General features: G+C 42.5%; 1 protein-coding gene across 4 annotated transcripts in view; it reads right to left on the bottom strand.

Annotated features, from left to right (window-relative positions):
- Positions 1 to 14533: 14533 nt before the first annotated feature.
- Positions 14534 to 18758, bottom strand: part of LOC137277657 (protein FAM167B-like) — a 284520-nt gene continuing 280295 nt past the window's right edge. For all 4 annotated transcript variants that reach the window (XM_067809502.1, XM_067809501.1, XM_067809499.1 and 1 more), the window contains exons 2-3: positions 17634 to 18030; positions 14534 to 16451 (exon numbers count right to left, since the gene is read on the bottom strand). In XM_067809502.1, the coding sequence (XP_067665603.1) occupies positions 16197 to 16451; positions 17634 to 17999 (621 nt within the window). In that variant the 5' untranslated portion in view covers positions 18000 to 18030 and the 3' untranslated portion in view covers positions 14534 to 16196. The remainder of the gene's footprint in view (positions 16452 to 17633; positions 18031 to 18758) is intronic.

The following is an 18758-nucleotide window of genomic DNA, read 5'->3' as shown; positions in this document are numbered from 1 at the left end:
CATTCCCGATTAGATGTCTGTCTTCGCCGCCATATTACCCTTTCAAAACACTCATATAGGTCTCATGTAACCCTCTCATATAACTCACATATACATCATATAACTCTCACATAATCTTTACATGACTATCACATAACACTCATTTAATGGTGAAAACGAGCGAATGGTTTACTCACACAAATGAGCACCAGTTACCTACACGTTGGGTAACCTAAAACAAACTCTTGTCAGTCAATTTGACCATGAATCTGGTACCTAGTATGGGAGGTCCATTTGATGTTGAGGGGGAGGGGTGGGTTGGTAGATGGAGGCTGGTAAAAGCGTGAGTCATACCATACTTGATTGCGCTAAACGACATGAGACATTATTTGCAAGCCACATATGACGATTTTCTGTGAATTATGTTGGCTAGCTCCATCAGTTATGGTTGGGTTCATATATCCATCAACCCTCTGTTTGTTATTTACGGTTTCTTTTCGATAACCATTACACCTAGGATAATACGTCTGGGTCTGGGATTAGGTTAGGGTTATAGACTGGATCAGGTGGCTAGGCTTAGGGTTATAGACTTGACTTAGGTGTTTTGGGTTAGGGATATAGACTACGCTACCGTTGTAGACTTGGGTTAGGTGGATTGGGCTACGGTTGTAGACCCTAGTGAAATGGCTAGGGTTATGGTTAGAGATTTGGGTTAGGTGGCTAGGGTTAGGGTTATAGGTTTGGGTTAGGTGGCTAGGGTTAGGGTTACAGACGTGGGTTAGGTGGCTATTGTTAGGGTTATAGACTTGGGTTAGGTGGCTGCTGTTAGGGTTATAGACTTGGGTTAGGTGGCTAGGGTTAGGGTTATAGGTTTGGGTTAGGTGGCTAGGGTTAGGGTTACAGACGTGGGTTAGGTGGCTAGGGTTAGGGTTATAGACTTGGGTTAGGTGGCTGCTGTTAGGGTTATAGACTTGGGTTAGGTGGCTGCTGTTAGGGTTACAGACGTGGGTTGGGTGGCTAGGGTTAGGGTTATAGGCTTGGGTTAGGTGGCTTAGGCAAGGGTTATAGACTTTAGTGAAATGGCTAGGGTTAGGGTTATCGTTAGCGATTTGGGTTAGACGACTATGGTTACTGTTACAAACACGGGCTAGATGCAACGGTTACAGAGTTATAGGCTTGAGACTGCTGGCCAGTTTATTCTCTGAAACCGAAAGAACACATATGACACTACCATTGACAGTCTGTTCACTAAGAGACGTCATGTTTACTAGGGCGACCAATCTGTAAATTTCTAAAAACGATTATTTTACTGAATAGGGATGGCGTCACTTTACAGGGAGCAACACTGAGGTAGTCTTTGTTGTCTTCACTTCACAACCTCTGATGCGCGTCTCCTCTACAGTGCGTCATCCAACTCATGTTCCAATATTTTCCAGTAAAGCTTTAAAATAACTACATGGTTGTCGTTTGAAATATTCAGAATTTGAAGCGCCCGTGAATAACAATGACAGGGTATAGATATTACAGTTAAAATTCAATATGTAAATAATTTGACTCCTTTCTCTGAGCGTAGAGTGTCTTCTCCCTCAGCCTGTTCCCTCCCTTCCTTTCTCCTCCTTATGTCCACGCAGTCCTAGATGGACAAGTAAAGAGGAAGGTGTTCCCTGTCTGGCAGTGATTTTGTTTGTCCCCACAACAAATTATGAACTGGACTGTCACATTTTTAAGGATTAAGATCAGTCTTAAAATTCACAAATGGTTTCAACAACACGTTTTAAGCAATACATATGTATGATACTTATAGTCATGACAATCAGTATGCACTGTGCATATAATCTTAGAATATATAAGATCAATTTGGAATGACAATCCTTGCATGTATAGTCAGCTCGACGTCAGTCGAAAGTATGTCTTACACTCTGCATGCATGCATGCATGCATGCATTAAACCGGGGAGTGTACAGGCGTATTATAAAGACGGTAGAAACCAATCTGATAAGCTTTGCATCACGATCCCAAAACAATGTAAATCTGCATCATCGATGCTTAGATACCTTTACGTCATAAACAACTGATTGATCATTCTTCGGTTACATACAAGCGTTACTATGGTGTCACATAGTTCTGTGCCCTTTGAACACAGTGGAAACAGTGGAACAGTCAGTCCGAACTACCAATAACCAAGACTCAAATCTTTATGATGCTCGGCGAGATTGAAATTAATCTCAACAATATCCATACGACGACGGAAAAGGTTTCATTGTAAGTGTCCAGTTCTTACAGAATGGGTGGGAAATGTCCTGTCCCTGCTGATTGTTTACTGAATGACGGCACGCACACGGATGTTTCAGACTATCATTAAACTCATTTATACCCTCCAGACCTATATGTTACTACACATGATATATATGATCCTTGAGGATGAATTAGTGATACAACGCATATTCTGAAACTACTCACGTAATAGTATGCATGTATTCTGTGATCCACTGACAATGATAATGTATGCATTCTCTTGTTTGGGGGGATTCATTGCAGAAAAATAGCAGTTATCTGAAAGTTTTCAGTTTTTTTTCACGACAAAACGTACTCCTATGTAAAGCTGTCTGGTAATGTCTCAAGAAAACGGCTGGTACTTTTGTTACAGCACAATTCATAAATGTGATTTTCACGATAGAGTGGTATAAACACTAAAATGGCAAGAGAAAGATCTTGAGAAGACACCCCCTCCCCCTCCCCTTGTCATTACACACACACACACACACACACACACACACACACACACACACACACACACACACACACACACACACACTCACACTCACACTCACACTCACACACACACACACACACACACTCACACTCACACACACAGACATCATGCCATTCCTAATTTAGACCTATATTTGAGGATGCATTCAACAGAAATGATTGTTGATAATAACAGTTGATATCGATAGATTTAGTGTGATTTGATTTGCAAAAATATCATTTGGAAAAAATCCTCGATCTTGTTTTTGGGTCATGTTACATTGGTCGATACAAGTAATGACCGTCCACCATGGATAGGCGATGCTAACAAATATGAATGAGAACACATATCTTACCCTCAAATAATGAGATTATCTAATAGTATCATCGCTTGACCAATCCACTGTCTCAGGTAACCGACGCCATACCTGTGTCACAGTGCGACATATGTTACGAGATACTGATCTGATCAATATGAGAATTACCTGTGGAGGAACAGCTGATGTCTGGTGGCTAGTGGCATACTTTCCTGTCCCCAGTCCCCTCCTGTCATTGTCCGAATGTCCAGTGTATGCATGTCTGTGTGTGAACATCAGGAGACGTGGCACGGACACTCAGACTGACCGCTTGTCCCGAAACTGAATGGTTGTTTGAGACCTAGACTTGGTTGAGGTTGAAAGACATTAAACCATGTTTTCATTAAAACTGCGTAGATCAGGTAGTGAATGCCTTTGTAGTGTTACTTTCTTCTGGTATGTCCTTCTTAAATCCACAACCATTGAACGGCCGCTTTTTGTTATATTCCAGCAATATCACGGCGGAGAGCACCAGAAATGGGCTTCACACATTTTTCGCATGAGGGGAATCGAACCCGGGTCTTCGGCGTGAAGAGCGAACGCTCCAACCACTAGGCTACCCATTGTCCCATATATTTCCAGACCACTCTTAAACATAGTATACTGTATAATGTCAACCTTTGGCTGATTTTGAGTGTGTTGAGGTAGCCTAGTGGTCATGCTTTCCCTCGTCAGGTAGAAGGCCCAGGTTCGAGTCCTTGCATAGGTACCGGGCGGTGGGGTAGCCTAATGGTTAAGGCGTTCGTTCATTACACTGAACACCCGTGTTCGAATCCCCATTTGGATGCAATGTGTGAAGCCGATTTCTGGTGTCCTCCGTCGTGGTATCACTGGAATAGTGGTGAAAGCGACGTAATACCCAACTCACGCACGCACGCACACAGGCACAATGCGTGAGACCTATTTTTGTGGCACCGATGTGATATTGCTGGTACATTGCTGAAAGGGCGTAATAATATACTCACCAAGGTACAACTGTCAAACAGTCTGCAACCCTGTATATAGCGGTCCTCTCCCTATGGCCATTGAAACTCGGGTGAAAATGTAGTGTGCACCCCATAACCCCTTTTCTCAATAGTGTGTATCCCCCTCTTTCTTAAAAAGCTGTATCCGCCCGTGGAAAATATGTTGAAACGGAACGTTAAATCTTCATAACTAACCAAGCCACTCGAACTTTTTTCTCTTCTATCGAAATCATAAACCATTCATCAGAATTAGCCATTTCGTAACTATCTTCTTTTCCCAATGTAAACTGAAGCCAAGTCTACATGCCACCTTCGTGGGAACATGGCAACCGAATCATGTCAAACACGCGGTTTAACTGAGTTGACACCCCTATTAATGAGCTAGCTCGGCCACACTGTCTCTACAACTGGATTAGTCCAGTATCGATTCGAGGGTGAAATAGCGATCAGTGCGCTGTGTGTCCGTTATTGGAAGATTGGATAACAAAGCTGAAACACTCAAGATTAACCCTTCATGACACAGTTGTCACGACGCAGCTAAGTGCATGTCAGCCACAAGGAATACTGCGGTGTTTTATATACGAACAAGACATATGACAAATCCAATACCAGAGGCCTGGCAGTTATGTGAAGTTCAATAGTAGATAATAGCTAACAAGCACAGGGGATTGGCTGAACACATATTGCACCAACGTGTTTACATGAATGAGAAACTGTTCCCCTACGTACATTAAGCAGCTTCGGGTTCTTCTCTTAGCCCAGTTACAAACATTCCGCATAAAAGAGCTAAAATGTGTATGTTATCAGTTACTTAGCAGATATCCGTGTGAAAATAGTTTCTTCTTTGTTTCTTTATTCAGTCCGTTTGACTTCATTTGAGACCGATGAATTGCCCACTAACCTTATCTAATTATGGCAACACAACCAATATGAACTGACAGATGAAGTTATTTTGAAGTCATTTTCATCCACCGATTGATGTTCGGAACAAGCGGTTTAAGCCTGACCCCCAACTTTCAAAACACTGCCTGAAGATGTTGAAAACCTGTACATGAAGTGCAGTCTTTCACCCCATCTCTGTCTGTCATCGAAGAGTTGTTTCCCTTGTATGTGCAAGCAAACACTACTTCCATTCGCTGCAACAGCACACGTCATTTCAATTGGCTTTTGGAAGAATCCACATTGGAACTGGAATTGCTAGTTTCAGATATCCCTGTCTGACGACAGCTATATAAATAGAGCTTGATACGAGATGTGTACGTAATTTCTTTTAACTATCAAAAACTAAGTAATACTACATAGAATGATTGAGCATGGCTTTATCCCGCTTTTAGCAATATTCCAGCAACATGACGGCCGGGGACACCAGAAAAAGGCTTCATACAATGTAACCATGTGTACTACATCAAGAGGAGTGATTACGATTTACAGCAAAACGATGCAATATCTCTTCATGTAATCCGGTGGAGTCACTAACCCTGCGCTTTAAGCTTTGACGAATAATCGTGCAAGATCCAGAGTTGCGTATAAATGTAAATCGTGCAAGCTTCAGAATTTGTACACATTGTGCAAGATCCAGAACCTCATATAAATATCAGCTGCAAAATACAGAACTGCGTATTAATGTTACCTGGGTAGGAATTCCGCATGAACATAATTTGGTCAAGATCCAGGATTGCCTATCGATGTAAACTGTGTAAAATGAAGACTGTGTATCAGTGTAAACTGTGCAAGATCCAGAACTGCATCTCTGTGTAAACTGTGCAAGATCCAGAACTGCATCTCCATGTAAACTGTGCAAGATCCAGGACTGCATCTCCATGTAAACTGTGCAAGATCCAGAACTGCATCTCCATGTAAACTGTGCAAGATCCAGAACTGCATCTCTGTATAAACTGTGCAAGATCCAGAACTGCATCTCTGTGTAAACTGTGCAAGTTCCAGAACTGCATCTCCATGTAAACTGTGCAAGATCAAGAAATGCATCTCCATGTAAACTGTGCAAGTTCCAGAACTGCATTTCCATGTAAACTGTGCAAGATCCAGAACTGCATCTCTGTGTAAACTGTGCAAGATCCAGGACTGCATCTCTGTGTAAACTGTGCAAGATCCAGAACTGCATCTCTGTGTAAACTGTGCAAGATCCAAGACTGCATCTCCATGTAAACTGTGCAAGATCCAGAACTGCATCTCTGTGTAAACTGTGCAAGATCCAGAACTGCATCTCTGTGTAAACTGTGCAAGATTCAGAACTGCATCTCCATGTAAACTGTGCAAGATCCAGAACTGCATCTCCATGTAAACTGTGCAAGATCCAGAACTGCATCTCCATGTAAACTGTGCAAGATCTAGAACTGCATCTCTGTGTAAACTGTGCAACATCCAGAGCTGCATCTCTGTGTAAACTGTGCAAGATCCAGAACTGCATCTCCATGTAAACTGTGCAAGATCCAGAGCTGCATCTCCATGTAAACTGTGCAAGATCCAGAACTGCATCTCCATGTTAACTGTGCAAGATCCAGAACTGCATCTCCATGTAAACTGTGCAAGATCCAGAACTGCATCTCTGTGTAAACTGTGCAAGATCCAGAACTGCATCTCCATGTAAATTGTGCAAGATCCAGGACTGCATCTCCATGTAAACTGTGCAAGATCAAGGACTGCATCCCCATGTAAACTGTGCAAGATCCAGAACTGCATCTCTGTGTAAACTGTGTAAGATCCAGGACTGCATCTCTGTGTAGACTGTGCAAGATCAAGGACTGCATCCCCATGTAAACTGTGCAAGATCAAGGACTGCATCCCCAATTAAACTGTGCAAGATCCAGAACTGCATCTCCATGTAAACTGTGCAAGATCCAGAACTGCATCTCCATGTAAACTGTGCAAGATCCAGAACTGCATCCCCATGTAAACTGTGCAAGATCCAGAACTGCATCTCCATGTAAACTGTGCAAGATCCAGGACTGCATCTCCATGTAAACTGTGCAAGTTCCAGAACTGCATCTCTGTATAAACTGTGCAAGATCCAGAACTGCATCTCCATGCAAAATGTGCAAGTTCCAGAACTGCATCTCCATGTAAACTGTGCAAGATCCTGAACTGCATCTCCATGTAAACTATGCAAGATCCAGAACTACTTCTCCATGTAAACTGTGATAGATCCAGAACTGCATCTCCGTGTAAATTGTGCAAGATCCAGAACTGCATCTCTGTGTAAATTGTGCAAGTTCCAGAACTGCATCTCTGTGTAAACTGTGCAAGATCCAGGACTGCATCTCCATGTAAACTGTGCAAAATCCAGAACTGCATCTCCATGTAAACTGTACAAGATCCAGAACTGCATCTCCATGTAAACTGTGCAAGATCCAGAACTGCATCTCCATGTAAACTGTGCAAGATCCAGAACTGCAGCTCCATGTAAACTGCGCAAGATCCAGAACTGCATCTCTGTGTAAACTGTGGAAGATCCAGAGCTGCATCTCTGTGTAAACTGTGCAAGATCCAGAACTGCATCTCTGTGTAAATTGTGCAAGGTCCAGAACTGCATCTCTGTGTAAACTGTGCAAGATCAGGACTGCATCTCCATGTAAACTGTGCAAGATCCAGAACTGCATCTCTGTGTCAATTGTGCAAGGTCCAGAACTGCATCTCCATGTAAATTGTGCAAGATCAGGACTGCATCTCCATGTAAACTGTGCAAGATCCAGAACTGCATCTCTGTGTAAATTGTGCAAGTTCCAGAACTGCATCTCTGTGTAAACTGTGCAAGATCCAGGACTGCATCTCCATGTTAACTGTGCAAGATCCAGAACTGCATCTCCATGTAAACTGTGCAAGATCCAGAACTGCATCTCCATGTAAACTGTGCAAGATCCAGGACTGCATCTCTGTGTAAACTGTGCAAGATCCAGAACTGCATCTCCATGTAAACTGTGCAAGATCCAGGACTGCATCCCCATGTAAACTGTGCAAGATCCAGAACTGCATCTCCATGTAGACTGTGCAAGATCCAGAACTGCATCTCCATGTAAACTGTGCAAGATCCAGAACTGCATCTCCATGTAAACTGTGCAAGATCCAGAACTGCATCTCCATGTAAACTGTGCAAGATCCAGAACTGCATCTCCATGTAAACTGTGCAAGATCCAGGACTGCATCTCCATGTAAACTGTGCAAGATCCAGAACTGCATCTCCGTGTAAACTGTGCAAGATCAGGACTGCATTTCTGTGTAAACTGTGCAAGATCCAGAACTGCATCTCTGTGTAAATTGTGCTAGTTCCAGAACTGCATCTCTGTGTAAACTGTGCAAGATCCAGAACTGCATCTCCATGTAAACTGTGCAAGATCCAGAACTGCATCTCCATGTAAACTGTGCAAGATCCAGAACTGCATCTCCATGTAAACTGTGCAAGATCCAGAACTGCATCTGTGTGTAAATTGTGCAAGATCCATAACTGCATCTCTGTGTAAATTGTTCAAGTTCTGGAACTGCATCTCCATGTAAACTGTGCAAGATCCAGGACTGCATCTCCATGTTAACTGCGCAAGATCAAGGACTGCATCCCCATGTAAACCGTGCAAGATCCAGAACTGCATCTCTGTGTAAACTGTGCAAGATCCAGAACTGCATCTCCATGTAAACTGTGTAAGATCCAGAACTGCATCTCCATGTAAACTGTGCAAGATCCAGAACTGCATCTCTGTGTAAACTGTGCAAGTTCCAGAACTGCATCTCTGTGTAAACTGTGCAAAATCCACAACTGCATCTCCATGTTAACTGTACAAGATCCAGAACTGCATCTCCATGTAAATTGTGTAAGATCCAGGACTGCATCTCTGTGTAGACTGTGCAAGATCAAGGACTGCATCCCCATGTAAACTGTGCAAGATCCAGAACTGCATCTCCATGTAAACTGTGCAAGATCCAGAACTGCATCTCCATGTAAACTGTGCAAGATCCAGAACTGCATCCCAATGTAAACTGTGCAAGTTCCAGAACTGCATCTCTGTATAAACTGTGCAAGATCCAGAACTGCATCTCCATGCAAAATGTGCAAGTTCCAGAACTGCATCTCCATGTAAACTGTGCAAGATCCTGAACTGCATCTCCATGTAAACTATGCAAGATCCAGAACTACTTCTCCATGTAAACTGTGATAGATCCAGAACTGCATCTCCATGTAGACTGTGCAAGATCCAGAACTGCATCTCTGTGTAAATTGTGCAAGTTCCAGAACTGCATCTCTGTGTAAATTGTGCAAGATCCAGGACTGCATCTCCATGTAAACTGTGCAAAATCCAGAACTGCATCTCCATGTAAACTGTGCAAGTTCCAGAACTGCATCTCCATGTAAACTGTGCAAGATCCAGGACTGCATCTCTGTGTAAACTGTGCAAGATCCAGAACTGCATCTCCATGTAAACTGCGCAAGATCCAGAACTGCATCTCTGTGTAAACTGTGCAAGATCCAGAGCTGCATCTCTGTGTAAACTGTGCAAGATCCAGAACTGCATCTCTGTGTAAATTGTGCAAGGTCCAGAACTGCATCTCTGTGTAAACTGTGCAAGATCAGGACTGCATCTCCATGTAAACTGTGCAAGATCCAGAACTGCATCTCTGTGTCAATTGTGCAAGGTCCAGAACTGCATCTCTGTGTAAATTGTGCAAGATCCAGGACTGCATCTCCATGTAAACTGTGCAAGATCCAGAACTGCATCTCCATGTAAACTGTGCAAGATCCAGAACTGCATCTCCATGTAAACTGTGCAAGATCCAGAACTGCATCTCCATGTACACTGTGCAAGTTCCAGAACTGCATCTCCATGTAAACTGTGCAAGATCCAGAACTGCATCTCCATGTAAACTGTGCAAGATCCAGAACTGCATCTCCATGTAAACTGTGCAAGATCCAGAACTGCATCTGTGTGTAAATTGTGCAAGATCCATAACTGCATCTCTGTGTAAATTGTGCAAGTTCCGGAACTGCATCTCTGTGTAAACTGTGCAAGATCCAGGACTGCATCTCCATGTAAACTGTGCAAGATCCAGAACTTCATCTCCATGTTAACTGTGCAAGATCCAGAACTGCATCTCTGTGTAAATTGTGCAAGATCCAGAACTGCATCTCCATGTAAACTGTGCAAGATCCAGAACTGCATCTCCATGTAAACTGTGCAAGATCCAGAACTGCATCTCTGTGTAAATTGTGCAAGGTCCAGAACTGCATCTCTGTGTGAATTGTGCAAGATCAGGACTGCATCTCCATGTAAACTGTGCAAGTTCCAGAACTGCATCTCTGTGTAAACTGTGCAAGATCCAGGACTGCATCTCCATGTAAACTGTGCAAGATCCAGGACTGCATCTCCATGTAAACTGTGCAAGATCCAGAACTGCATCTCCATGTAAACTGTGCAGTATCCAGGACTGCATCTCTTTGTAAACTGTGCAAGATCCAGAACTGCATCTCTGTGTAAACTGTGCAAGATCCAGGACTGCATCTCCATGTAAACTGTGCAAGATCCAGAACTGCATCTCCATGTAAACTGTGCAAGATCCAGAACTGCATCTCCATGTAAACTGTGCAAGATCCAGAACTGCATCTCCATGTACACTGTGCAAGTTCCAGAACTGCATCTCCATGTAAACTGTGCAAGATCCAGAACTGCATCTCCATGTAAACTGTGCAAGATCCAGAACTGCATCTCCATGTAAACTGTGCAAGATCCAGAACTGCATCTGTGTGTAAATTGTGCAAGATCCATAACTGCATCTCTGTGTAAATTGTGCAAGTTCCGGAACTGCATCTCTGTGTGAACTGTGCAAGATCCAGGACTGCATCTCCATGTAAACTGTGCAAGATCCAGAACTTCATCTCCATGTTAACTGTGCAAGATCCAGAACTGCATCTCTGTGTAAATTGTGCAAGATCCAGAACTGCATCTCCATGTAAACTGTGCAAGATCCAGAACTGCATCTCCATGTAAACTGTGCAAGATCCAGAACTGCATCTCTGTGTAAATTGTGCAAGGTCCAGAACTGCATCTCTGTGTGAATTGTGCAAGATCAGGACTGCATCTCCATGTAAACTGTGCAAGTTCCAGAACTGCATCTCTGTGTAAACTGTGCAAGATCCAGGACTGCATCTCCGTGTAAACTGTGCAAGATCCAGGACTGCATCTCCATGTAAACTGTGCAAGATCCAGAACTGCATCTCCATGTAAACTGTGCAGTATCCAGGACTGCATCTCTTTGTAAACTGTGCAAGATCCAGAACTGCATCCCTGTGTAAACTGTGCAAGATCCAGGACTGCATCCCCATGTAAACTGTGCAAGATCCAGAACTGCATCTCCATGTAAACTGTGCAAGATCCAGAACTGCATCTCCATGTAAACTGTGGAAGATCCAGAACTGCATTTCCATGTTAACTGTGCAAGATCCAGAACTGCGTCTCCATGTAAACTGTGCAAGTTCCAGAACTGCATCTCTGTGTAAACTGTGCAACATCCAGAACTGCATCTCTATGTAAACTGTGCAAGTTCCAGAACTGCATCTCTGTGTAAACTGTGCAAGATCCAGAACTGCATCTCCATGTAAACTGTGCAAGATCCAGGACTGCATCTCCATGTAAACTGTGCAAGATCCAGAACTACATCTCCATGTAAACTGTGCAAGATCCAGAACTGCATCTCCATGTAAACTGTGCAAGATCCAGAACTGCATCTCCATGTAAATTGTGCAAGATCCAGAACTGCATCTCCATGTAAACTGTGCAAGATCCTGAACTGCATCTCTGTGTAAATTGTGCAAGATCCAGGACTGCATATCATGTGTAGGTTAGCCTTTAAAGTTACGAAATGTGTCCGTGTGGTGATGCCAGTTGAAAATAGATCACTTGTCGTAATGGAGTTTGTGAGGTCTGTGATTTGGTTGATTGGGTGTAACTTCAAGTTACTTTTGCTATCAACACTAGTTGGTATGACCAGTCACATTCGACTGTTCACATGCAGATGTAACATTGACTCAAACAACAAGAAACCACGGATTAAGAGATTTGATTATGATATCTAAAATCTAAACTGACATTGTATGTTAGATTGTGGGTTGGGTTTAACGCCATCTTGAACAATTATTTATGGTGAGGAAGGAAAACCGAAAGTGATGAAGTGAGTGAGTTTAGCTTCACGCCGCTTTTAGCAGTATTCCAGTAATACCATGAAACGGGACACCAGACATGGGTTTCGCACTTTGTACCTTGTGGGGAATAGAACCTGGACCTACGGCGTGATTAGCTAACACTATAACCACTAAGCTGCCCCATCGCCCCTTGAAGATCAGTGACTTCGGCTACAGCGCGGACACGGTGCTGACAAACCCAAAATCACAATATAGGTGAAATGAGAATAGACAGAGGGCCAGATGATGCTGTTAGTGACAAGTTTTGAAAGTGCGCAGAAAGGGTTCAAAGCCAATTTGACACCCGTGTCCAGTCAGTTAAATCACTGTTAATGTGGCATCAGAACGAGGTTTCCTGTTTCAAAGTAAAACATGTATAAGCAAAATAATTTCAAAAATATTTCAAGACCAATGGTTCGTATAAAAAACATATTTATTATTCTTCTGATTCCATGTGTATAATACATAACTACATAAATATACATCATATTTAACATATGTACAGGTTATTACAAAATAGATGATTGAACGTATATGGAATGAATTGTATATCAATTTATGATTTATTCTGTATCAACTAAAGTTTTAACAGTTTCATTCACAAAGATCCGATTAGAAATCGGGCTTAATACATGTATGTAAATGTTTCTTGCATAAAATAAAATCTTTAAATCAACAAGTACATATACGCTACATCCTGACTTGCCTACCAATATACAATTGTATCGTTCTGTGCTTACAAATTATTATCTGATGAAACTGCGCTTGACAAAGCCCCGTTTAAGCCATTTTTTCAGGACAGTTCACTTTGTTATAGAAATGGTCCTGTCATGAAGTGAGCAAGTGTAGTTTTACGCCACAGTCAGCAATATTCCAGCTATATGGCTGCGGTCTGTAAGTTATCGATTTTGGAGCAGACGATCAAGGGATCAACAGTATGAACATCAATCTGCGCAAATGGGGTACGATGGCGTGTCAACCAAGTCAGGGAGCCTGGCCATCCGATCCCGTTGGTCGCCTTTTATGACAAGCATGGGTTGCTGAAGGTCACGTCTAACCCGGATCTTCATAAGTCCTGTTATGAAGAGAGGCATTGTGGTTCTTGCAGGTGTATCGTCTTCTTCGTCTACAGTTATTTAAATTATTTGCAAAGTATATTCATCTTTCAACTGAGCATAAATGTAGCGTTGACCTGATACCTGATGCAAACACAGCTCCGATGACCAACATGAAACATTAGAAAGCTATAGAAGCGTCAATAAAATACATACTTTTCTCTTTTACGTATCTCAAAGTCATGATAGTGTTTGATCTTCTGTGATTTTTTTCCCTTCGACTTCATACGTTAACCCATCGGGCTGCCATGGAAGCAACATTCCTGCTGATTGTGATTTAATCAGTATGTTTGTTTTTAAATGGTAATTTCTGGACAGAATTTGTAATGTCTCCAATTCCAACTGTTGTCCAGTGCACTCCAGTGCAGAATATGTCTTCAGTTACAAATATGTAGTTGGTTGTTTGACAACTGAAAACTGGACCGCGTGATCACAGTTTAGTTAATTGATTAATGTCCATTACCTCAACAACACTGGTATTGAGGATAGTTGATTAAATCGCTGTCTTATAGCTGTAGTCTTGCAAACAGCGCCTTAAAAACACATTCAACTCTTCATGAACTCTACATGTTCCCCCTCCCCAACCTTCTACTCTCCCATCCCTTCCATTTCATGCATACCTGTGACCTGTACAATTACTGACGCTTCCACGAACATGACGAAAACGTTCCGATAGTTACTTTATGAAGTATTGCAAACAGAGGTGGTGTTACCTGGAGAATATCATGTAGTAAGTAACTGGATATTCTGAAGCTTCCAGGACATCCACAATGAGGTTATCTAAATACCCGTATGCTCTATGATGACAATTGTGGACACAGTCGAACAAAACAGGTTTAAATGATTATAGTACTGCAGTACGATTGTCTGAAAACTTTAAGCTAAAAAGCGCCACGTTGGCACCAAGACTGAACATGATGTTGTGCAGAATCTACCGAGAAGCTGAGCTAGTGTGTCTGTCTAATTAGGGTAAGCTATAAAGTTCTTCACTGATATCCTTCTTAGTCTGTGAGTAAGCAGACATAAATGGTTTTGCTTCACACTTGGCTTGTGCCAGTTTCAGACGAGGTCGTTTGAATCGCCAGGTCCAGTGGACTTATTTAGTTTCTATAATCCCTCGTAGCATTGCAGGGGAAACGATATGAGGGCTTCATATTTTCCGACGTAAAATCTGCTGTTATTTTTGGGTTTTTTTATTTTTGGAGTTTTATTATCATGAACTTAACGCGAATTGTCACCGAGACACGGTCGTCACGCATCGTTAACAGGGAGTTGAGCGAGCACCTTTGTGCACTCAAACACGAGGGTGTAATTTTCGAAATATCCTGTTCAAGGATATCGAGATAATTGATTAGACAGTTGGAATCACGTGGCTTTGTCATTGTTATATGGTAGTGTTCTCAAGACGAAAAGTTTGAGCAAGCATTTGCAAAACCGGGAAACAGTGTTTGGAATCAAAATTGAAAGTCCATTAATCATACTCACGTTCCTTCACATATTTTGAAATATATACCCTCAACAATTTCCAGTACTCTGCAGACCCACGACTGAGTCTCCAGTTGCCTCTATGTACAACACTGTGTGGAGGCACAGACAGGTACAGGACATGTATATTCAATGTTATGTAGGTACTGACTGGGACTGTCCGAAGATGAAACATGAAACACCTCCAAAGGAATGAAATACTGTGTGTGTCTGATCAATCTCCTCCTACAGGGTTTGTGTAACCCGCTGTGGGTCGTGTATCCGTCGTATGAACGCCAGGTGAACACAACTGGGAAAGTCTTGAACTGGAAGCAGATACACTGACTTGGACACCATCGTGATATTAACTGAACATCCCTACATAGTGAAGACAGTGAGCAATGTGTGTATACACCGCGCATGTTAACTCTGCCCACGTATTGCTGATTGTTGACGACGGCGAGCAGTGTATGCGTACACCATGCATCTTAACTCTGTCCACATATACTTCATCGTTGATGACAGTGAGCACTGTGTGTGCATACCATGCATCTTAACCATAAACATCTATACTTGTTCCTTGATCAGTGTGCAGTGTATATGTACGAACCATACACGATAACTGTACCCACATATACTTGATCGTTACGCCATGCATTCTTACTATATCCACCACCAGTGTGATGCTACAGCCAGGCGGGAGTCATGCCGTATCTTAACACAGAAGCACACATTACAAACCAACGCTGTCCTGTCATAATGGAAACATATCATCACGTCAGACTACATGAATGTCAAAGGTTAACCCCGCTAGACGCAAGGTACGATCATAGGTGGAATGTAGGTTAACACTTCCCAACACGTAGGAGCCAGTGTAATCTGCTTAAGACATCACTTTTACCACATTGTTACATCAACCACAGCTCCTGGGGCCCACAATGGGTGTCTGGTGGTAGTATCTGTGGGTGACACGTTTGCCTTAGTCATCCATCGTCGTATGCTGCCTTTGCCAAGGACACAATTTGTCCAAGACTTCAAGTAGAACACAGAGATAATTCTAAAAGACGTACTGTCCCCAACACAAACTACCTAAGGATTCCTTTCCATCAAACAAGATGTCCAGCGCTTATTCTGGATGAGAAGGCAGCCTACTCAGATTCAACAAAGAACACAGTCTGTCCCAGAATACACTTAGAGCACAGGTTCCTTAAGACTTCCTGAGAAGAAACTGTACCAAACACTGCCGTCAAGAACACACACTGTAACAGTTACCAAAGCACCTTCTAAAGGACCAGCATCACAGACTATTTAGATTGCAGGTAATGATGCAAATGGGGATTCCAACACAAAACCCCTTTCATCACAGTATTTCACACACAAATAGTATTTAGCAAGTAGAGAAACGTCTCGTACTAAGGTTCATCCTTGTGACTCCTAGGTGTTTATAGGGGTTGTTGTTGAGACAGTCTGCAGGAAGGTCAAGGACATCTGGCAGCTCCTCAAGCTCTTCTAGCTCCGACTGCGCATCCTCCAGCAGCTCCTGATGCTCCGCACAGCTTCTTTGGAGCTTAAGTTGGTGTATGTCGTGGCGGAGAGACAACAGTCGTCGTGCAATCTGCTGATCTTGGGATCGCATCTCTTGCTGCAAAAACAAACAAATATGTCCATAACAGTGTTTGCTACACAGGGAGTTTCTGTCGAGTGAAATCGGACATGTATGTGCATACGAAAGAGATTCTTTTCAATGTACCTCAGCCCTTACATTTCTAACCCGTAAACATCCGGGTTAGAATTGGTCTTCAGCAGCCCATATTTGTCGTATGAGGCAACAAAAGGAATCGGGTGGTCCGGCCAACTGACTTGGTTGACACATGCCATCGTATCCCAGTGGCGTGGATCAATGCTCATACTGTTGTTCACTGGATTGTCTGATCTAGACCCGACTATTTACAAATCGTCACTATTTAGCTATACTATTGCTCAGTGCAAGTTTCATTAACCCCCCCCCCTTCTCGCTGCATAACTGTTGGCTGCACTGCAACTGCAACATGCCTACCGCAATTTTGTATGTGAAATTAATTATGTGTTCCCTGGATATTTACGTACTTTTGCGAGTGAAACAGACGCAATAACACCAAGTTTGTTGAATATTGTAAGCGCACTTCGTCCAACTGTGACATGGTTTAATGTACTGTCTATGTTAGTGACCGTTAAGACCGGGGACGACATCACAATGTATACATATCCATATTACAGATCCGGGTTAGAATTGATATTCAGCATCCCATGTTTGTCATAAGGAGACTGACAGGATCGGGTGGTTCGACTAGCTGAATTGGTTGACACATGTCATCGTATCCTAATTGTATAGATCGATGCTCATTCTGTTGATCACTGGATTGTCTGGTCCAGACTCGATTAATTACACACCGCCGCCACACAGCTGGAATATTGCAGAGTGAGGCGTCAATAGCGCATGGCCACAGGCGGATCCCGAGGGGGTTACAAGGGTCCCCCCTCAATGCTTTTGTCCTGAAATATTTTTCAAATGACCATTGAAACTCTCGTGAAAAAATGTGAAAATGAACTGTGCATTCCCACTGTTCAAAAAAATAGCCGCATCCGCCCCTGATGCCTATAAAATACTTAATTTACTCCAAAGTGATACACATGTATTTTAATCTATATAGTCCTGTCAAGTGGTATTTTATAAGGTTTATATGGTCGTACATCAACCAAGAGTGTTTCATATGTTAACTCGATAACTGTCGAATCTGTATCGTCAGTACAAATATGTATTCAAATCATCACAATAAATACTCACAAGCTCATTGCGTAGCCACTCCAAAGCATCATCAATCTTTTTCTTACGCTCTGCAGTGAGTCTCTCGTCGTGGTCAACCTTCAGCACTGGTTTAGGGACTTTGTGTTGTTTGTCGATATGTTCCGCTCGCCATGCGATGTAACTCTCCCTACGAGTGCTTAGGTTAAGTCTCGTGGCTGTCTTCTTCAGTTGAGCGAGATCGGACGTAAGCTCGCCATTCTCTGACGTAATCACAATTTTAGGTACAGAGAACTTCCGGGTGTCTGAGGCAGATAAGATATCGTCCTTGTTTTCGAATTCCTCTATAATGGACAGAGGGCGTCGTTTTTCTTTCATTTTGGCTGTGTCTTCCTTCCGACCGCCCATTTAGAACAGTGAGTAGATGCTATTCCCAGAACTGTAATTAAACCAAGAAGAAATAGAATTTAACAACCATTTAAATCACGGGGATCTTGCTCGTTTATCTAAATGCCCACAGAGAATACAAGGTCAAGGATGTTTCATGTGCCGTTTTTACTGTTATGTCTCTTGCAATATGACCACCGTGGTAAGTGATCCGTTCCGTGTGCATGCATTTGAAAATGATGATGGAGCTTCAGAAATGCCAATACAATCATTATTGGTAGGAGGTAACAGACCCAGAATGACCAGTTATTCTAAACATAAACAGTCATACAGTCATACGTTAAATATAGTCAACATTTTGAACGTACTCTTAAAGAAGCAATATAGATCCATATCGTGCATCGATAACTTTCATAAACAAATAGTGAATCAGAAGAACGAGAGATCACAACTAATATCACAAAACGGTGCACATTAAATAAAAATCATATCTTGACAGGTTATTCCCGAATCGTGATGGAGTCGGATAGTTAAGTGTGTTACTCGTTACTTGCAAACAGTTTTAAGAACAATGTCAAAAACACAGTAATATGAATAACATAAAACACGGATAGGCTGGAGGCAGCTGGAGTGGAGCATCGCACTTCGGAGAAACCTCACATCCTATGCCGTAATATCCACTCAGCATCTCCTTCAAAGGGCAAGGACACGTGAAGGTCCAAGGTAGAGGCCTTCAGCAATCCAGGCTTGCCATAAAAGGTGACTATGCTTGTCGTAACA

The sequence above is a fragment of the Haliotis asinina genome, chromosome 3 (assembly GCF_037392515.1).
Source record: "Haliotis asinina isolate JCU_RB_2024 chromosome 3, JCU_Hal_asi_v2, whole genome shotgun sequence".
Lineage (NCBI taxonomy): Eukaryota > Metazoa > Mollusca > Gastropoda > Lepetellida > Haliotidae > Haliotis > Haliotis asinina.
This window is presented reverse-complemented; position numbering and strand designations above follow the sequence as displayed.